The sequence below is a fragment of the Diadema setosum genome, chromosome 6 (assembly GCF_964275005.1).
Source record: "Diadema setosum chromosome 6, eeDiaSeto1, whole genome shotgun sequence".
In the NCBI taxonomy this organism is placed as follows: Eukaryota; Metazoa; Echinodermata; class Echinoidea; order Diadematoida; family Diadematidae; genus Diadema; species Diadema setosum.
In genome coordinates, this window is record NC_092690.1 from 6,688,121 (window position 1) to 6,711,151 (window position 23,031).

At 38.4% G+C, this 23,031-nt stretch overlaps 1 protein-coding gene across 1 annotated transcript; it reads left to right on the plus strand.

Annotated features, from left to right (window-relative positions):
• Positions 1–1,939: 1,939 nt before the first annotated feature.
• On the plus strand, positions 1,940–17,348 carry LOC140230263 (transmembrane protein 192-like). The gene is made up of 6 exons (XM_072310441.1): positions 1,940–2,069; positions 8,315–8,461; positions 10,166–10,394; positions 11,230–11,370; positions 11,813–11,921; positions 17,195–17,348. The coding sequence occupies exons 1-6, from the start codon at positions 2,034–2,036 to the stop codon at positions 17,346–17,348; spliced, it is 816 nt and encodes a 271-aa protein (XP_072166542.1). The 5' UTR covers positions 1,940–2,033.
• Positions 17,349–23,031: the final 5,683 nt, after the last annotated feature.

Below are 23,031 nucleotides of genomic sequence, written 5' to 3' on the forward strand. Positions count from 1 at the left end.
TCCAAGTTCCTTTGAGATTTCATTCTGTTCATTCTCCTCTCCCCCTCCGCCCTTTGCACCTCGTGTGGTGAGTTCAGCAGACCGTAATGAAGAGGTAACGCTGAAGATTGTCTCTTTAAATCTCGTGGAGCATGTCTGTAGTGTAATGCTGATATGAAATTAGATTGACGAGCTTGAGAGGGGGTAAGTCACTGTCTTCCAACACGTCGCACCTCACCTCAATCTATTTGTGTCATTGTTGAAAGGGATTCATTCATTCATCGAATTAGGTATTCATGAGAACAGGTGTGGATCTTGTCGATGGGTTTAGCGTTGTGAGACACCCTCTACTTAGTCATTTTCACACACACACACACACACACACACACACACGCACACACACACACACACACACACACACACACACACACAAACACACACACACACACACACACACACACACGCACACACACACACACACACACACACACACACGCACACACACACACACACACACACACAAACACAATACCCCTATTGCAATTCTTCTTAATCCCGAAATCTGCCTCCTCTATATCACAATCTTTATGTATGTTTGTAGGCCCTATGTATGTATCTCTCTCTATCTATCTATCTGTCTATCTATCTATCTATCTATCTATCTACCTATCTATCTAACCGTATCTATCCATTTGAGCCCAGCTGTTAGCGCTCTCAAATTCTGTCACTGTGTTCATTATACTCTTCCTTCTTTAAAGACATTGTTGGCGAGGTAACAGCTGGTATTTTAATTCTCAATGCATTGCAACTGGTTGTTGAATGTCTTTTTTTTTTCCCCTGGATTTGCAGGTGTATGTGTTCCTTTCTTAATACACGCAATGTATAATTTTCTAATATTTTTCAAACCGTATTATTGTTATTATAAATAATATTGACTCATACATATTGTTATTATTGCCAGAACGACAATGGTTCATCCGCTAACAGCATGTGGCTTATCCGACCCCCAAACCTGCATTAGAGAAGAATTTGCTAAATAACTGTATAAGTGTATTTTTTATTTTCTTTTTCTCTGTGTTTAGGTTATTTGTTGTACGCGCGCTCCTCTTCTCAATCTTTACACACACACAATCCCCCCCCCCCCCGAAAAAAAAAAGTGCCCATAAAGTTGCACCTGGAACAGAACGATGAATTCCATGGAGAGGAGAAAAGCCAATTAATATTGACATATTGCCTGTCTCCACTGAGATTGTCCCCCTTTCTCTAATATTTGTGCAATACAATGCCGTATAATAATGAAAAGAAGAAGAAGACGAAGAAAAATACACGTGTATGGACAAGAACAAAAATTGTCCTTTGCAGACTGAACATTGATACTTTTTATTTTATTTTTTAAGGATCGTTCGTTTCAAGTAATACATCTATAAAAAAAAAAAACAACAACACACACACAATCAATGCAAAGCACAATATTTCAATCATAGTACACTGGATTCAAATAAAGCAATAAATTGGTAGGCCCTACTACAAAGTTTTAGTAGAGAAATAATTTCTAAGCCTGTAAGAAAAAGCAGAACATAATTAGTTATACATGTCCTCAATACGATTATCATGAACATTATAATTTTACTCAGAAACAACGAATATACTTTATTTTTCAGAGAGCTGGTGGGGGAGGGAGAGGGAGAGAAAGAAAATAGCAATTATCATTTATCTGCCTTTCCCTTAGCCTGAAAATGTCTCTGTTTAGACTTTATGTGGTAACGCTCATCACAGCACATTTAAAAATCATTTTATTAAAGTTTCGCCCCAAAGTGATGCGCTTTATACCTATATTATGGTACGATATTCTACTGAATGTGTATCGTAATCGAATGTACAATATCGTAATCGGCCGTCAATCACACACATGTGATTGATTGTATGATCATGTGACAATTTCACGACTGGATAATGAAACGAATGTACGGGTGAAGTTACACGGCACGTACCGGAAACTGAAAAGACGACAGTTTCAGTCATTTTCAGGGCACTGGAATCTATTTCAAAGAGAGATGGTGAGCCTCGACCATGACAGTACAAGGCAAGGGGTAAGTGAAACACTGAGGTGTGGCTTTATAGTGATTTTTGCTCGCTCAAAAGTCTTTCCGGCACTTCGTCGTCGCCGCTAATAGTCCCAGACCCCCATATCTGTGTTGGCTCTGTCGTATTATTTCCTGACAGCCGTGCTGTAGCGTGTACGTGCGGGTGCGACGGCGCGGCTGCTGTAGTGTAGGCCTACGGTACCACTACAAAGTGCTACCTACGTGTACCCCTTTATCATACTTTTTGCGGGTACCGTGATACTGAGGGAAGATGACACTAGGCCTACTACCGTACTAGTGCTACTGTACTTTCGAATCCATGTCATATCTCGAATTCCCAAACTCACACGAGGAAATTAAACTAAATTGTTAATAGATGCTACACGCTAGATCTAATTAGTCTAGCTTAATTTGGGTGCGTTCGAGCGCTCTTCTAAAGCGAACTGTACCGTACCGTATTGTACCGAGCCAAAAGTGGACCACTTCCTGATCCCGATGTGCTCCAAAAGCGTACCAAAACTTTAGCGTACCAAACGTTCGCTGTAATTGTAAAGCATGCGCGCATCATGTGCATATGTCACAATGCAAAAACATCATTCTCTTTGTTCGGGACAGCTGTAAGTAGTTCAAGCACCAGGTGAATGACATTCTTCCTAAAAAAAAAAAAAAAAAATGTGTGACCTTTTCTAAAAATAACTCGTGAGGTGCGCTTTCTCGACAGAGCGCTCGAACGCTTCAAATCTGGCAAAGTTCGGTATGGTACGCTTTGGTTCAGTTCGCTCTGGTTCGATTTAGAGCGCTCAAATGCAATGCACCCTTAATTCAAGTTTGTTTTTTTGTTTGTTTTTGTTTTTCAAATCACTCAGTCTCACTTTAACTAATATTCTTGTGCAACAAGGGGACGCCGTGCAAAGCACAGCATCTGGTCGGGCTAATTTTGAACCAAGTCAGATAATGGGAAGTGCTGATTGATACTGACGTTGACAGTCGATTGAGAAATGTAGTTCATAGTCATAGAGCACACACAAACTCACAAAGACAGACACTGCACTGAGTGACAGACAGACTCTCAAAGAGGTAGTTGTTTTGATTGACATCATGAAATTTGACATTGATATCAGTGTTTCCTGTGAGCCGATTTGGTTCAAATTAACGGAGTGATTGGAAATAAGATAGACCTATCAATTATTTCAAATTTTCTTGTGATTTTTTTCTTTCCTCTTTGTATTTTGAATATTCAGAATTTGAGTTAAATCCACATAAATATGAAAGTACATTGCTAAAGTGGGAGTCATTCCCACTTTTCGGGAATAGATACTTCACCAACTACACTGTACACCAGCGGCCTGATGTGCCTGATGCCCACAGATTTTCCCAGGGTTTCATGGGTACACATCTGTGTGTGGCAAATCTCAGTCCAGTCCATCAAGTGTCGGTCAAGGTCATGGAGGGGTGCATAATCACCTGACATGGTCGAATGTGTCAGTCATGTGACCCCGCAATCGGGTTAAATAAAGTCACAGTCCGGGTCTGGTTAAGGTTTTAAAGGTATTAGCCCACATTTGTAAACCTGCAGCAATTGGTCTCATAGTTAGCATGGAGTTTGGGTATGATTGCAGTAACACCTGTGCAAAATTTCGTTCCAATTAGTCCATTACTTTCATAAAAATAAATGAAAATGCACCGTAATCCGTATGCATGCGTATAACGCTCGCTAGCTCCGGTCCACGTACGTGTTACATGTACAATGTACGTAGCTATAGCCCGCGCTCGTAATTCGATTTTGGGTCGGGTTGACCCGGTTTGAAAATTGATTTTAAAACGATGATTTTCTCTCTTTTATCGAATGGTATAGACAAAGAGCGACAGGTGAGGTATGTTACTGTTATAACTTGTACTTGAAGTCATATTGGACCTGTTTTATGCAGTTTTGATTTTCATGGGTTTGCAAATGTGGGCTAGTACCTTTAAAGTACCATTGTACAGTACAGAGGAGGGGGAAGTCCAGGCTGACTGTCCCCAAAACGTAAAACCCAATCCCACTACAGCTACTTGTACGTACATTACTACTCAAAATACTAAGTGCCAGACATGCTAATTTGCTCGTTTTCATTTGCACATTTTTCTGGTTTACTGAGTAAGTGTACTGTCCTTTCCTACCAGAACTGTCATTTGTTTGTTTGTTTGTTTGTTCATTTGTTTGTGTTCCCTTTTTATTCATTATTTCCCCATTTGGGCAATTCCACGGTATGTAGGACACAGATGCCGAAAATTCAAAATGATATTTGTTTCAAACACCATACATTTTCAGACAATACTTGAGTTGAAGTTTTAAGAATCATTATGTTTTTCAATAAAAGCGACCATTTTGATTTTCAAAATGGCTGCCAAAATATGCCTATAACTCAATGGTAAGAAAGAGTGTATTGTCACATAATTTACCCTCTGTATATCCACTTTACTAGTACTCTAAACAACAATCTTTTATATGTATGCAGTTACCAGACAAGTCTTTTACCACATGATAGAAAGAAAAAGCTGGTTGCTTTAAAGAATTTTATAAAAAACTTTTAATTAGTTTGACAATGATGGATGTAACGTCAGTTACCAAAAACAAGGAATTTCTAACTTTATTCGTAAAAGAAAGTGAGCTGTATGATGTAACTTAGGATTTGTATGCCCATATGCCTTCCTTTCAACACCAGAAAATAAGGATACTTTGCATACTGGATAGTCAAATGAACACATCAAAATGTGTAACGTCAGTTACCGAAACGTCATATGCCAGTATGTAACATCAGTTACCATGACAGTAATTGTAACTTAGGCATTTTTTTTTTTACTTTAGGCCATTTCAATACATCTGGGAAGTCAAAGGTTATCAACAAAGAGCAGCAATCCCTTTGATAGGGAATGATGTTGTCACCATGGTACACTGTATGTCCATGGATACATTTTTTTTTGTTCATTTAATCTTAAATCTATTTATTTATCATATTTTGTTTTGGTGGAGGGGGCTTGAGCTTTTGATTTTCGGTTCAGCACAAGTTTAAGGTTAAATCATCTGGAAGTTTAGGTTAACCACATGCAATATATAATGCACTCAAATTACTATACAGTACATTCACAGTCCTACGGGATGATAAAGCTACCAAATTTGTAGGCCTAATCAATGATGTGGTTGCATGGTACAATGTACCCACCTTTTTCTATTAAAAAGCTTGTGTACAGCTGTATACCAACAGTTTTATAATCTTTACTAATGACTACTTTTGCTAGCATTTTTCTTTTTTTCTGGAAGCTTAGTGAAGTTTCTACCTCAAGGCAAATGCAGGAAGAGATAATCTTCGCTTGCACTTAAATGTTTGGTTTAGTTAATATGGCACATCTTGAAATGGTACATAAGCAGGCCTGACATAAGGCATGTACTGTCATTACTGTTTGAAACTAACACTGGTGTTGCTCAACGTTTAACACTAATGTTGCTCAAAGTGAGAGGTGATTCTAGGGTAAAATAAAAAAAAAACTGTTCATATTTGTTGATTACTTTATTTCATTCATGCAGGGACATTTTTGTAATACATGATAATTATGAACAGGAAGATTCGTTTATATTGATCTTAGAATTCTTTCATTGCAAAGTCCTATTTCTTGGTATCTGGGATGTATTTGCAAGCCTTGATATACCAGTGAAAAGGAAAAGAAAAACAATTACATTCCTTCAAGCAAGGAATAAACAAATAATGCCCTTCTGACCAAAAAAAGTATGCTTCTTCTTCACAGAAAAAATTATTATTAAAATTATTAAAAGTGTAACACTATTCATTTAAATCATTATTGATAATGGAGATCATTTTGTTATTTGTGGCCCTAACAATGCCTTGAGGGTGAAGGAGTAAAATAAAGAAAAGAAGAAAGAATATATCACAGTAGATTTCATACATATGAATATTTTTATTTGAATGTGTTTTTTCCCCATGACCTGAAAGATATTTTTTTTTTCACACACAAAAATATCTGTGTTTTGTGTAGTACTGCAGGGCATTAGGGGTGAGGTACTCTAGATAGAAACTTTCCTGTTCATTAAAAAAATAAAAAATAAAAACAAAATAAAAACAAAAACCTTAGTTATGTCAATATTCATACTTGGAACTGCTGAATCTAAATGGCTCTGTGTAATCATAACTCTTGAATAAGCATTCAATCTTAAGACAAATGTCAAGAAATATCCTCTGGTGCATTTACATTATTTTTGCTCAACTGTGCTATGGCATGGGGGGGGGGGGAGCTTGCCCTCTAAGGGCCCCACCCCATTTGTGTCTTTAGATTTTGTTTTGATTTGTTGCTAAGTAAATGCCTGGGATTGTTACTGGTATACTGCAGCAGCATAATAACCTGTTAAATAAATTAGTTCTTTGTAAACCCCATAGCAAAAGTATGTGTAACGTCAGTTACTGACATGTTTCCCTTTAAGTTTTCATTAAACACAAAGAAAATGGACTAATGTTTCATTTCATTTGGGTATTTGTAATTGATGAACCAAGGTATGATTCCATATCAAGCAAATCACTCTGAAAGGTCAGAATTATAAAATATCACAAAACTACATGTATTCCTAATCATGATTTTCCATGTGTAAACCCTATGGCAAATGTAAGCGTAACGTCAGTTACGTAACGTCAGTTACCGTCATGCCTTCACTGAAATTGGCATGGTGCTAATTAAGGAAATATCTAAAGTGCACATTATTTTGCACACCTGTTCCTAAGAACCTCTAGTTTGCCATATAAAACACATCAAGTTTAGAAGTCAGGGACATGAGATATTTCCATTTAAATCTACACCATAATTTCCCATGTCCTTTTTCCATAACGTCAGTTACCAACACATTTTCACTTGCTATGTGGTAAGAAATGCAGTTTGAGAGAAAAACTTTCCACCTATTTCTTCATTCTCATGAACTCATTCATCAATGCTAATTACAAGCCCCAGGTGCTTTCATTCACAAAACTACAACAAAAACAATTTCATGAAAATCCTTACGCGTAACGTCAGTTACCGTGGAATTGCCCATTTAGAATTAGTTGAATATCTTCTGCTTTTCTAATTCTAGAGAGGTCTGTCCCTGTTTATGTTTGCCACATCTGAAGGGAAGACTTTAGATAACCCCCCCCCCACTAATTTGCCATATCACTCTACAATGCACTACCCTACCCTAATTAGGATGCCAGTAACACTTGCCCCAACACTACTGTGTGTGTGTGTGTGTGTGTGTGTGTGCGTGTGTGTGTGTGTATGCAGGTGTACGTACATACATGAATGCTAACAAGGGTAGGGTAGTGCACAGGGGTACATGGCAAAATTATTGTGAGGGAACAGCAGGGTGCTACACAAGCATTTGCCTGATTTCCTGGGGCAAGTAAAAAAATCAAAGTCGGGCAAGTGTTTTGGAACAATGGGGAAAAATGCTTGCCCGAATTGGGCAAGCAAAAAAGTTTTGAAGCCATCTTTACTTCCCAACACTACGTGAAAAATCCCACCAATCCATCACCGACACTCTATCGAACCAAAGTTTGTTACTCCCCACATGTGCTGTTTATTCAAATGATTGGGTTTTTTTTTTTATCAAGCCCTTGGCTTTACAAGTGATTTTTCAGTATATTTTTCTTATATTTTTTGACTTTCTTTGCAGGCAAGTAAAATTCATTTTCGGGCAAGTGTTCTGCAACAGTTTGAAAATCTGCTTGCCCAACCGGGCAAGTGGTAACAAAAAGTTATGTTGCACCCTGGACAGAAAGAACTCGTCCATGTCCAAAATTTGCTCGACATGAACAAGAAGTGTAATTATACTTGCACTTACAAGTGTAGTCGTGCGAAGTCACTTTCAGGGGGGTGTTTCATCAATTTAGTCAGCGCGGACAAGTTGTCGGTCTCTGACAATTTCAGCAATATCCTTGGTTTTGATTGGCTGAGATGCTTTGGTCACTGACTGTTATGGTTATTGTCAGAGACTGACAACTTGTCAGCGCTGACTAACTTGATGAATCACCCCCCAGATGTTGCGTAGCTAGAGAGAAACTGTACCAGTGACAGTACAGTAGTCTCGAATGCACAGTAAAGTGAAAATGAGTGCGTGTTGCAACAGAGAACACTTTGTAGGAAATGGGAACCAGTCTGTTGAGATTTTATGGCTACAGTATTGTCTGGATTCAGCCTGATTTCGATTGTTTCTTTTTGTCTGTACATGACAGGGATACTTCTTTGCCAATGAGGGCTCTGCATCCAACTTTGCAAATGACGAAGAAGAGCTGATCGGCAATGGGCTGACGTCGGATGACTCCCCACGATTCATGCCGCTCCGGACAGCGTGGGCAGCCGTGATACAGATTATTATCCTGGTAAACACTCGGCAGGAATTCTCATCGCTTTTGCTGGATTTCATTGCTGACTTCTGCATTGATAACAAGGACAAGATACCTTTCAGAAATTCACAATTGTGACCACCCAACTTTAAACCCACAAAAAAAGTAAACCAAAATGAAATGCCACTTTTCTACACAGTTTGAAAGAGTAAGTTCTAAGCTTTTAAATGATGTGTAGCCTTTAACCCTAACTAGGCCGGGCTATTTAGGAAGATCATAGAGCCGGGGGGGGCCTCCCAGGCCCCCCCTCCAGATCTCGGCCGTCGACCACGCGATCGCGACGAAAATTGGCACACACATTGCCTATGATGTAATCTAAAGTACCATGAAGTTAAATTAAAAAAAAAATAATCATTTATGCTAAATTATGCTAATTTATGCATGATGATGCATGAAATCAGACAATTTGGTATAAATCACTAAATAAAGCTCAAAATGGGCACATTTTTTGTGTAAATATTCTTTTTAGTGTCCTGAGCAAATATAAGAGAAAAAAATTGTGCCATCAGAAAAAAATTCTGAAGTATTTTATTGTTTTTTGAATTTCTTATGTATTTCTTTGTTTTTTCGACTTTATGTTTTTCATTGTTTTTTCGATGAAACTTGTTTGCGACATTGTTCCGAACAAGAAAATATATTAATAATTGATTTTAATCAATAAAACCCCCAAATAATCATGCTTTTGTGAAATTTGCCTGTAAGCACAGTTTGCATTGAAATTGTACACAAATTCACGTTTTTGAGCAATTTTTGGTCTGACATGCACATACATATTTATGCGCAACTTCGAAACCGCGCGCCCGGGCATCGCAAATTTGGTGTCAAAAGATGCGGGAGACTTGAAAGAAAAAAGTCATGAAACGTCGTGGCGATAGCTTTTCGCGTTAGCGATACATCGCACGGAACGTCGAGGGGGGGGCCTCGGAGGCCCCCCCCCCGGCCTAGTTAGGGTTAAGAATTGGCCCATCCTGACCCATTGAAAAAGTGACTGAATTTAGAGAGAGGAGTGCAGATTCATAGACAAGGGAGAAAAGAGTCTGTCAGTTAGGGTCCTTCAAGCTTGCTGTGCAGAACTATCAATGAAAACATGTTTCAATTCACATTGAAAGCAGCGCTTGTCTGAAAAAAAAAGAAGAAAGAAAATGGTCCAGAAAAACTTCCAATATCTCAATTTGGTTTTGTTTTAAGCCGCCAAATTTTGACAGTATAGGTTGAGAAAGTTTAGGACAAATTTGAAATATCTGAAAAGGCCAACCCAAATGACATAACTTTGTCTCTCCAGTGCATCCTAATCTCCGACATTTCATGGGCTTTTTACTGAGTGGTCACAGTTGATTGGAGCTGTTTTCTTCTGTGCCTTAGAGTTAAAATCATAAAGCAGTAACTATAATGTCCTCTCAACTTGTATAGATAATGATACTCTAGAGTTCAAAAGTAATATACTGCCCATGGATGTGTATTAAAATGAAGATGGACATTTGGATGGATTACTTAATAACCAGAAAAACAAACAAATAAACAAAAAAGAAAAACACACACAAACTTGGTACTAAGTCAAGCTACAATATAAGTGCCTAAGTGTTTTCATAATGTTGGCATAAAATTTGTAAATGAAAAACAGTAGTTATTAACGTTCTCATCCTCCTATCCCTTATGCATACCTTCGCTGCTACGATCCAGATAGCTTGGGAAACCCTCGTTTTCCTGATTCCATTGATGATCTTCAAGAATGACGGAACCTGCAGCTTTGTGATCATAATCTACATACAGGCCTGCATGTGGCTGCTCTTCCTATTCTTCGAACGCGTTTTACACTACGCTCATCGCCGCTCGATGCGGATGGGTTACCTGCAGTTCTACCGCCGGACTCAGACGCTCAAGAGAGTACCCTTATACACAGTATCCATTGGTACGATGATGTCATTGGTTTCATGACATTTGCTCCTATGACAGTTGCTCCCATGAATGATATGCACGCTCAGCCAAACATAAATTCTACCCTCAAACTCTAATCTTAATCCTCACATCAAACTAAACCTAAAACCCTGTCACAACCTAACCCTAAGTCCTTGAAAAAAACAAGAAAATAAAGAAAATAAATTGTCATGGGAGCAGATGTTTCATCACCGTAATCATCACACACAGCAAACACTTTGTGTGCTACAATGCGTACTACATTATTCTGAGACCTCAGTGCATTTCCACTTTTGGGAAATTTTCTTTTTTTCAAAGTAATATAATTTTTTTGTTCTGCACAGTTATGCTAGAAATGAAGTACAGCAAAGTTGTCGAAAGAATTCCCAAGCTTGCTGTAATGTAAATTATATGACAAACTTTTTGAGCCCATCAGCGCACGCTCTATTCATACCTCGCACACAGTACTGTATATATAGAGTGCTGTGACCTTGCGCCAGATCGATATTTTGTATTGTCCGATGGCACATAATTGTAGTTGACCGTGCAAAGGGGATACATGTACTGCTTGACCCCTTTCGCACAGGCAGGTTACCAACCTATCTGTTCTCCTTCGACCACCAAAGAGAATCTTGTTTTAGGGCATTGAAGGCTCTCAGAAAATTGTGGGAGTAACGGGTTTATACAGTTATAATAATTTGAAAGTGCCTAGGCATAAAAAGAGCTAAGAGGCTCTCCTTTTCTTGTGTAACATGATCTGAACAAGACTTTGATATCCATGATTGACATTCTGATACATCTTCCTCATCTCTTCTGTGTTCCCTACGTAGGTTGTGTTGCACTCTTGGTTCTCAGCGGTGCTTATCTGAGGGACCAGGTGGTGGACACCACAATCTGGCCAATGATGTACATCCAGATCATTGCCAGTTTGGAGACCGTTCTGGCTGGGGGTGCCCTACTTCGCTATACAGGTTGGTATAATGTCCACTGCGGTGTAGCGGTGTTTTCCAAGACAATCGCACTCTTTTGAGTGCAAAGGATTGTAAAGGAAGAGAACTGAAGCCATGCTGATTATTATTATTTTTTCATTTTTGATCTGCCATTAGATAAAACTGGTACAGAGAATTGCCCCCCTTTTTAAGATAAAGAGGTTTATCTCCTCCTCTGCCACGATTGTTCTTGTCAGTTTGATTTTGCATGCATGTTAGGTTATTTATCTATCTATCATGTACTATTTCATGGTGTCCTCTCTCTATTGTATTTGTTATGCTTCGTCAATGATATGTAAATATATATACCTGTAATATTTTTTTATTGGATGATTAAAATGAAATGAATTAATTAAGAGCTAATCAACTTTGCGCAAAAAGAATGACTGCTGCTCACTTTGTTTACCTCTAATTGCATCTGCAGTACTCGTCATTCGCTTCAATCAAAAGCGGTGCCTACCTGACGTCGAACAGGAGGAGTTCAATACATCCATCACGCAGCCCTCGGCAACTCTTCCAGACATCGGATACAGGTGGGCATTGCAGGGGATTAATCCCATATTCATCCCATTCTCGTGGTTGGGGGGGGGGGGGGGGGTGGTGGGGTAGGGGAGAGTTGTCAATCTCAGACAAAGTACTTCCTACCCACATCAAAATGGCTCAGGAATTCAGTTAAAGAGATAGTAAATAGACTTTATTGCATTTGATCCATTACACTTCCATATAGATGTACCAGTGAATGTAGAATTTTGTGAATTTTGTAAAGTAGTACCCCTGTATGGCTGAAGAAAGAAGAAAAAAGAAAACTCACCCCTTTTTGTTAAATAGGACCCTGAAATGGTGAAAGAAAGAAAAAAAGAATACCACTCTTTTTGATAAAACTTGGACAATGCTGTACATTTTGTACATGCATGTTCAAGGGCAAGCCCTTTTTGACACTTTTTGGACATGTGCACAGCAAGTCATGTGGAAAGTACCCCCACCCGACTTTTGTGGGGTCAACACTGAGTGTTGACTACCATAATCATGCTGTATTCGTTGAATCCTCATGAATAGAAATTATGCTTGCCATTTCTTCCCTTTATTCGCGCCAGAGACTTGCTAGCAACTTCCCCAACTCTTTGTCTTGGTTGACCATTGATTTGTGCATCAGTTCGTTATACATTTGATTTGTACCACTTCCCAGATACCTTCACACTGGTGTCAAAATCATTTCCAGGCAACTGAAACCGATCGTTAAACACCGCCATCTTTTAAAGGGATGGTATAGTTTTGGTTTTGGTTTTGGTTTTGTTTCCAACTTTTTCTTGTGAGATAGTGCGAAACCTCTTTTGAAATATTAAAGAGCGTATAATTCTAAGGGAATTCAAAGTTTATTTGATTAAAATTAGTTTTTAAATGGCTAAGATATCCAAAACAAAGTGATCCTAGTAAATGTCGGGACCCACCTTTTATTAAGATTGCTCTGTGTTACTTTATTTTTGGACATCTCAGCCAATGCAAACTAATTTTCATCAAATAAACTTTGAATTCTTCTAAGAATTCTATTCTCTTTAACATTTGATCAAGTGGTTTCTAGGTGTCTCGCAAAAAAAGTTAAAAGCTGAATCCTCATCTCAGCAAATACTATACCATCCCTTTAATCCTTAACAAGCAATCTATCCCACATAATGGCTTTAGCTAGAGAGATGTACATGCAGTTATGAGCTTGATTATTATCATGTACAGAGAGTGACAGGCAATTAAGCAGTCATGATTCAGTTGCGAGTATGATTAAATGAGGCATTTAGTTATTAGTGTCAGCATGTATAGACTGATCATTCCTCTTTACTCGTGCTTGTATGAATATGGCAAGGTTGTAAGGCTTAAGGTGGCCTCACACTATGCGGTTTTTTCTTGCGACTGCTTGCGGTTTCGAGAAGTCGCACGCGGTTCTCGACCGCATGTGACTTCTTGCGACTTGGAGGCGTCCGCAAGCCTTGCGACCTCCTTGCGGCTGCTGTCAAATTTTGAACATGTTCAAAACCTTGCGATCGTCTGTGGTTACCTCTACAAACCCTTGCGACCGGCTGAAATTTTGCAAGCCTTGTGGTCGTTGCGCTCACACTATGCGACTCGATGATTGCGATCTGGCAACCGCAACAGATTGCAAGCACTGCGATCGAAAAAACTGCATAGTGTGAGGCCACCTTTAAACACCTCCTCTCTTGTTCTCCTTTGCAACAGAGAGAGAGAGAGAGAGATAGTAATTACTGAAGGATGGAAGAGAAACCAAGAGTTCTATAAATTCTTTTGTCATATTTCATTTGTGACTCAGTCAGATACTGGTCAGCACTTTAGATAAACATGACCATGTGGCAAGGGAACGTTTATGCTGTTTGCCCATGGGCAAACCATCCTTGGGGATGCTCTCCTGCTGTGAAAATTTCTGTGTGAATAAACAGTTAAGAGAAGGAAGCAGCAGGCATTAAAACTTTGCAGCATGCAATTTTGGTGCACCCACTGTATATGAGGGGGAAACATACTGGAAACAAGATTAAGCTTTGTAGCAATGCCAAAACACTTTTAGTCCATCTATTTAACATTTTGTTATAGATAATGACTTTCATTGTCAGCCATTATAAAAATCATTCTAACCTTGGTGTTTAAAATGCTTTTTCAAGGAGGTTTTAGGTCATGATTTTTTTTCCAAGCCAGTCATTATAACTAATTTTGTGTATTAACGTGGGGAGGGGATGTTCAGTATACTTCAGGCATTTTGCTCAAGTGCATGCTGGTTATGTAATACAGAAACCCATGCCTAATGTGCTGATGGTGATATATATGCATTTTTTTTTCTTTTCTTTTTATCGCTTGCCAAAGTTCTCACCAATATGTTGCATGCACTTTGTGCTGTAAACCACTTTGATTCTGAGTCTGCCTGGGCCCCATTTCATAAAAAGGTGATATGATAGCAACTCCTGCTGGAATGGCAATTGTATGATGGTAATGACAAGAATCCAGCTTCCTAAGTTCCTGATTGACTGTTGCTATTGGAAGTTGCCATTCCAGCAAGAGTTGTTATCCTAACATCTTTTATGAAATGGAGCCCAGGTTTCCTCTAATGCCTGGTGTTTCCAGCATTCTTCTTTTCTTCAATAGGTTAGGACTGTTGTGACATGCAGTCTGTTACACACATAACCAAACACAGACACAGCACCATAATCATTGCAATGAGTTGGATAATTTGCAGATAGTATACCTACACTTTTTTTTTTCTTGTGAGTTTGCAATCCATTTTTTCGTCTGTGATGTTCATCCTCTCTAGCTCTTGCCATTAACCCGTTGAGGACAGGCTGATTTTGCTATAACACACATTTCCCAATAGACACTTGCTCGAGTACTCGGGACTTGTCCTCAACGGGTTAGAAAAAAACAGAGACTCCAACTCTCCCGTTTTCGACGGGAGATCTCCCGCCGAAAGCCCATTTTTGCAAAATCTCCCGTTCTCCCGCTTGAGATTCAATTTCTCCCGCCCTGGCTCTGTGTCTCCCGCTTGAAATGATTTCTTACTTTAATATCATTGTATGTTGAAAAATAAGCCTTAGATAGGACCCCGGCCGCAAGGAACAAATCGGAGTCTCCCGTTTGCTAGGGGTTTCAGGCGGGAGAATCTCCCGATCAGAAGATGCTTGGGGTTGGAGTCTCTGAAAAAAGGGAGAAAAAGAGCGGAGATTATCCCCTACTGTGCTATCTGGAGGGCCATGACAGCCTTCTTCACTGTTTTGCACGGTTGTCTGGAAACCCACTGTCAATGAATAGAGATTACCTAATACTTCTTATCCCTATTGTACCACCATGGCCTTCCTGACTGAGGTACATTGCTACACCCTGAGTGGCCTCTGTTATTTACCTCCTAGCTCAAGTTTTTCATGGATGGATTAGTGCATAATGGTGAAAAATTTTGCAAGTATATTACTACATTTGAGGTGTGATTGTTAAATTACAAATCAGTAGTTGCGTTCTTACAAATTTAATTTGTAGATGGCGACGATTGAAGAAAATTCACACTTCAACCTTCACCCCTCTGATTAATATTCTCTTGCTTTTAACTTCAATTGTAAGTATGTAGGCACGTAAAGGGTTAACGTTGCTGTGTAACCATATCTTGCTTAAACACTAACTAGGTGGGGGGGGGGGCCTCCGAGGCCCCCCCCCCAACGTTTCGCTCGATGTATCGCTATCGCGAAAAGCTATCGCGAAAAGCTATCGCCACAACGTTTCATGACTTTTTTCTTTCGAGTTTCGCGCATCTTTTGACACCAAAGTTGCGATGCCCAGGCGTGCGGTTCGAAGTTGCGCATAAATATGTTCGTGTATGTCAGACCAAAAATTGCTTAAAAAACGAGAATTTGTGTACAATTTCAATGCAAACTGTGTTTACAGGCAAATTTCATAAAAGCATGATTATTTTGGGGTTTTATTCATTAAAATCAATTCATAACAAATTTTCTTGTTCAGAACATTGTCGCGGACAAATTTCATTGAAAAAACAATGAAAAACAAAGTCGAAAAAACAATGAAATACGGATACATAAGAAATTCAAAAAAACAATAAAATACTTAAGAAATTTTTTTCTGATTGCACAATTTTTTTCTCTTACATTTGCTAAGGTCATTAAAAAGAATATTTACACCAAAAATGTGCCTGTTTTGAGCTTTATTTAGTGATTTATACCAAATTGTCTGATTTCAAGCATCATATGCATAAATTAGCATAATTTGGCATAAATGATAATTTTCAACAAAATTAACTCCATGGTACTTTAGATTACGTCATAGGCAATTTGTGTGCCAATTTTCGTCGCGATCGCGGGGTCGACGGCTGCCGGCCCAGGTCCCCCCCCCCCCCCCCAGCTCTCTCATCTACCTAAATAGCCCGACCTAGTTAGGGTTAATTCCTTCTCATTGGCCTATTTTGAAAGCAGGATTACTGGAATAAGGCATATTACTTGTTTAAGACTAGTACTAAGAATACTTTGGCAGGTGTCTATGGGATACCTGTGTTGATAATATGTGACCCTGCACCTCAAAACAAACAAAAAGTCGCCAGACATGAATTTTTAGTTAAGACCATATTCTGAAAGAGCAGACTTTAAGCTTTAAAATGATGTATAACTAAAATCAAATTGACTCTCCTAACCTATCTAAATATTGGAAAGAAAGCACAAACTCAGGAAAAGTGTGAACTGAGAAAAGAGGCTCTGAAGTACAGTGTCTATTCAAGCGCTTAATCTTTACCAAACCGTGCTGGCTGTGCGATGAATGGGACAAAAAACAGGAAGTAAACCACCAGAGTAAAAACAATGAAGGGATTATCATATTGAACTGAAATTAAATATGCCTCATTAACACATTCTGTCCATAATTAATGTCAACTTTCAAAGCAGTAGCGCTATCCTTTCAAAAGTTATTAGAGTTGAAAGTGAAGAGTGTGGACAAGGTTTTTCAGAAATGAAAAAGGGATTTTAAAGACACACCTAATCACATTATTCTACCAAAAAAGTTCGAGATAAACTGCTAAAAAACACACTTTCCTGCCAGTTTTATGATATCAAATTTTAGCATAATGTAAAAGAAGACCTGCTCTTTCAGAAAATATGAACAAGTCAAGTTCGGCTAGGTTGACCCATTTCACTTATTTTCAGTCCTCACGCAAAATCAGTGTATGCGACTTTATGTTCATTTTGAGGTGCACGGTCACATAATAGGAAAATCAGCTCATTTCCATTGGGACAATTTAAAATTATGATGTTTTACCTCACAGGGATGTCGGCTACTTGGAGAATCTGCTGGAAAAGCAAGCCGACATGATCCACTATCTGCGACTGCACACGGCGTACCTCAGCAAGAAGATCCTCCGCCTCACCAGGCTGACCCATCCGTCCACGTCCGGCAACGCGATGAACAACGTGCACTAGAGTGATGCCATCTCCCCCCGGAGACAGGGTAGATTCTACAGCGACTCCTCTTAGCATCGTAGCACGATCTCCTCCGCGGCACGGGAGCTGTGGCCAAGGTACATGCTGGTATGTGTTTGACACAACTCCGTGCTCTCCTCTACAACTCAAGTGCGGAGACGAGATTTTCACGGCTGTCCAAGCTTTGTTGGTTTACTACGTTTGTATGTTTGTGAAGAGATGACAGCTTCGTTGATTCGAATCTGAATAGCGCCCTCTATGCCTCTGTGCTGTGTATGGTGTAACATTGTGAGGCATGCTTTGTGCGAATGTAAAGTTATTGCGTCTGTGTATTAAAGGAAAAGACACCTTATATGTAATGCTCAGCATTGAAGTAAAGTAAAGAGATTCTACACTGTGTGATATGCAGAGACTCCAGCATATGACTGATCAGGGCAAGAAGGTCTGTAAGTTAGGGTCCTACAAACAGCTGTACATAGGTATTTGCCTATTGTACTTTGTGGTACGTCTTAGGAAATCTTTTAATCTGTGAGATGTTGTCATTACGCAATGTTAAACACAAGCCCCATCAACAGAGCTTAGCCAACTTACATGTACATCTTGGGCTAGGTATTGCCTAACTATCGATCAAGGGACAATGTATCAGTGCATGTGTGTGTATGTATTGTAGTTTTGATAACTCAAAGGCATTAATTCATGCAATTATTTACACAGAAACCCTGCTGAATTTTGATTCATAGCAGATTGCATGTTTTATTTATATGCAGTGCGCATGTAAAACACTTACTGCACTGCAATTTGACTGAAAGGAAGTGCCTACCGTGGCAAGTTAATATCAAATTGATGAAATTGTGCTTTCCATGTAGTCATTTCAGCCATACTGAGTGAAGTGGGGTTCTTGCAGTCATAGTGTTCTTTAAGTTAAAATAAGGAAAGAGACCATAGTAATTCTGTGACTGGAAATACCTGTAGTCTGAAGAAGAAAGACAAGTTCCCTTTTTTTCCCCCCAAATTGGGAGGTGCGATTTGGAGTATAAACTTGAATCACAAGGCCTTTATCAGGGGCTGTGTACACACTGAAATCAGCTGAATCCTTTCAATTTTGTCAATCGACTTTACATCTCATGTGTTGAAGTGCAGATTTTATTGTTCTAGATAGATATCACAATCTCTTTTATGGCACTTGTACAACACCTTTATGTGATTATTAAACCTTTCAGAGGACACCCCTTTCTTGATGATCGTTTTCAATTAAAGGGAAGGTATAGTTTTGGTTGAGATCGGAAATTCAAATTTTAAATTATTGCAAGGTGATACAAAAACCCTTATAAAATATCAAAAAGCATGCAATTCCAAAAGAGGTATTAAAAGTTTATTTGATGAAAATTGGTTTGGAAATGGCTGAGATATCCAAAACAAACTAAAACAAAAAGTGGTCCCAATGAAAGGTGGGTCCCACCTTTTATTGGAACCACTTTGTTTCAGGATATCTCAGCCATTTCAAAACCAATTTTCATCAAGGAAACTTTGAATTTCTGAGACGAAATGATAGCCATGATCACATTGGCCGAAGATCGCCAAGTTTAAGATTGCAGTCTTGAAGATCACAGAGTTTTGCCAGTGGAGTCGATCACACTGGCTAAAGATCACAAAGGTTAAGTTTATAACCTCAGACTTCCAGTGAAACTTTCCGTGAAACTTCCCACTCAAATTAGGGAAATTTCCAGAACCCCCGCCAATCTTCTTCATCTTTGGGCAGTGTGAACACTAGCACTTGAAACTTCACAAAGTTTATCACATGACCGGTCCACTACATGTATATGTTTGCAGGCAGTGCTTCCAAAGCTCTCTTTATGTGCCATGGTGTCTACCCCCTGACGTGTGCCACATTATTCTGAGACAGCAACGTAGTCGTGCTTTGGGAAAACAACTAATTTTCAAATCTAGATGTAACTTTTATAGATTTTTACTACCCTGGATGAGCAAAGTTGTGAAGAATATGCCAAGCTTTGCTTTGATGTATTAAATTCTAGGACACATCTATGATTGTTTTTCTTCAAAATGAAATGACCAGTAGCTACATTGTCGTGGAGGCACGACTTTTGCACACAAAACTTTGACAGAAACTTAGAATTTATTTTGCGAATCCAGCAGGAAACACCGCTTGATAGTCAGTCACCACATACATGTATGATGCAAGCGACACATGACAGTGAAATTGGAATGGTGATTCATCATTCATTTTTGACGAGTTTGTGCGTTTGAACTGAATATGTGTACTTACAAGTAGCATGCTGCCAAACTGAGTCAAGTGTGTGAACATGGCACATAAAGAGTTAAAGGAAACCTCCGGATGATTTTCAGATTTTTTACATTTGAACAACTATAAATTAGTTATACTGAGGACAGAGTTTCAGAATATGTGATAATGGGATGAAGAATAAGAATATTTTCAAAAAATAGAACAAATTGCAATGAACAAAGATGATGGCATGGCAGAGTCACCATATGAATGCATGGGTTGGGGCTCATGGAAGCAGAACAAAAGGAGAAGGCATGCATGGATTATATACAGGTGAGCTCGGAAGCAAATGGCATTGTAATGAAATTACACTGCTACATTTCTGAAATATGTGAACCTCCTATGTCACCATCCTTGTTCAGTGTAATTTGTTTAAGGTTTTTCAAAGTTTTGTTTCTCTGCTCAAGAACCACAATAAATTCCACAAATCTATACATGGAGTTGTCGATTTATGTATTACATGATGTGAAATTATGAAAATCGTCTGGAATGTCCCTTTAAACGGCTAGTAATTACACATTGAGAAGTCTGGCTGTCAGAGTGGACAAACAAGCAATCTTTGCGAACACTTCATGATCTTAAAACTCCCTGATCTTTTGCCAGTGTGACCACAGTTATTGAGTACACATTAATTATATGCACTAGTGCACTCGTGAAACTCTTTTTACCTACAGTTCGACCTTGATTATCCGGCCATGTCGGGACCGGTGCTCATCCAGATAAGCGAATTGGCCGGATATGGGAGACACAATGTTAATGTATATAGCTGCCGTCCAAGCTTCCGTCCCAGTGCACTGGCAGCTAGGCAGGTAGGGTACCCTGCAACAGTCGTGTAATCTATGCTAGCCTGCGCAAAATTGTAGTCCCTTCTTCACAAAAATAAAGTATATCTTTATGTGAAAATCATACATGTTTTACCTCATTAGATATTGAGAAACCTATCATGCACATCTTATGAAATTAGTGAAATAGATCCATGAAAAGATGTTAAAGTCACTGTTTTTTCTCAATTTTTAGATGAAAAAAAAAGTCCTTCACTGCGTGAACGCGTCCGGATTATAGAGATTCCCGGATAAAAGGAGGCCGGATAATCGAGGTCTAACTGTATTTTATCCTGCCAGAGGCTTGGAAAAGTACACAGTATTATGCATTTGTATAGCTGCCAACTTGTAGGAACAATTAATTTTCATCAGTGATTATTAGTAATTTTAGCATGTGACATATGTTATGGCCTTGTAAAGGTCTGTTTATTATCAATTCTTTATTGTAGATTTACAGTGTGCTTTTATGCAAAACAACCCAGTAGTAGTGATTTTCAGGAGAATGATTTAGAGTATATTGAGCACAGACTTGTTGGCAGTTATGCATTAGAGTCTTCTGTTCTTACGATATTGGTTACACACAGTAATACTCTCATCAAACTATTATTACCAATGTATCTTTAATACCACAGGCATTAAGCTTTTATATGCATGGCAGTCATATTTCGTTTAAAAAGTTTTTGTGGGTATGAGTTTTGATGAGATCGCGAATGATCATATAATTTGTGTATACTGTTATCTTGATACCTAATCAGCTTTGAACTATGGTGATATTAGTAATCATTTTTGCTCGCTATAATGATTTTATGCCACAATTCCTCTTGAAATATGGAATGTTTTCCTGATACACAATATATATGTGTTCTAAATGCAGTCTTTGTAGTTAGTATTACAGAATTATTGGTAAAATACGATGAAACCTGACCTCTGGTAATGTTGGAATGCAAGGGTTCACGTGAAATGTGTAAACACTGCAAAATAAAAAATGGCATTCTTGTGTTGGTTATTGGCATTGGTATTTGCATGATTAATTTTGATTTGATATTCTGCAAATATGACTTGATCACAATGCATTTGATGTGTTGACTATTTTTACTTTACATTCTCCTAATATTTTTGTCTTTTTTTCTATACTCAATAAAGGTTGTACTGATCTGAAATCAGTGTAGATTACACTGAGCACGTATGACTGAAATCCATACAACATACACTTACATGATTATTCTCTATAAAGTAAAATTGTGAAAATAAGTCCTTAATACTTCAGAATCTGTAGTTTGCAGATGATGTAGACCCAAAGAGAGAAAGAGAGTAGACAAATGACCCTCTGAATTCACTTAAAATGTCATATCACTATAATGTAGTGGTACACTGTATATACCAGCACTGTTTTTTAAGCTTAAGTAAACACGTTGTTACATTAAGTTTGTGCAATACATTGTTGTACGTTTTTTTCCTCCTCATTTTATCAAGAGTATGATATTTGTAGTAAAAATTTTACCACTTGTTATCTTATATCCATCATCTCCTCTGCCTGTGTCTGTTTTTAGGTGTTTTTTTTTTTTAATTTCTTTTTATTTTATGTGTGGCTAGTTGCACACAATGAGCAGTGGATAAAAGCAAAGGCTTAAGAACAATACTTTTTCATTCTTCCTGCAAAACAGTGACTAACAAGTACTGTGTTTTGACAAGCTGAAAGGCAATGAGAATTTGTGTATTACTGTGTGCCGAGTGAAACTGTTTGATTACAGTCATAGTTGTCATAGGCTGTATAAGATGAAGGTATGTATAGATCATATTATAATAGGTACTGGACTTGAAATCACCCCTCTCTAGAATACAAGAACAGTATCAATGTAAATACAACAGAGTTAAAGAGGGGTCAAGCAAATTGAACGCAAGAATGAGTTAGCATGGAGCAGGGTTTGTGGTGTCCAAAGCCAGAATCTAACATTTCATTATCGTATCCCAACGTTTCCTTGATGATAATAAAAATCAGACACCGTTTGTCCGAGTTACTGGCAAGTTTGATAATTTTGTATACTGAATGTTGACTAGAGGTCACTGTCTTGCAACAGGTTTACATATAACTATTTTGTAACATTTTTCATTTTGACACTTTGTCACGCATTTGTTTGTTTTCAAATGCCACTGCAAGATTACATGCAAGCTACAACTGCTACGCAACAACAACAACAACAACAACAACAACAACAACAACAACAACAACAACAACAACAACAAATAATAGATTTAGTTTGTAGTGGAGATGGAATGAGAAAAAAAAAAACAACCCAGCAACAGTGTACAAGTAGGAAGTGAAAGAAACTCACACATATTTACATAAAATACATGAAATATCCCATCAATACATGGAAACCACAACAATTAAACAAACTAAGAGAAAAATAGCAAGATATCTGACATGAGTCATCCTTACATCTCTACACACATACATTTGTACAGTCTCCACATGAAGGTGTACTATGCAGCTCACTTCTCTACGTTAAAATTGATGGTACTCGCTATTTGTACACAGGTTTGTGAAATGGAATACTTT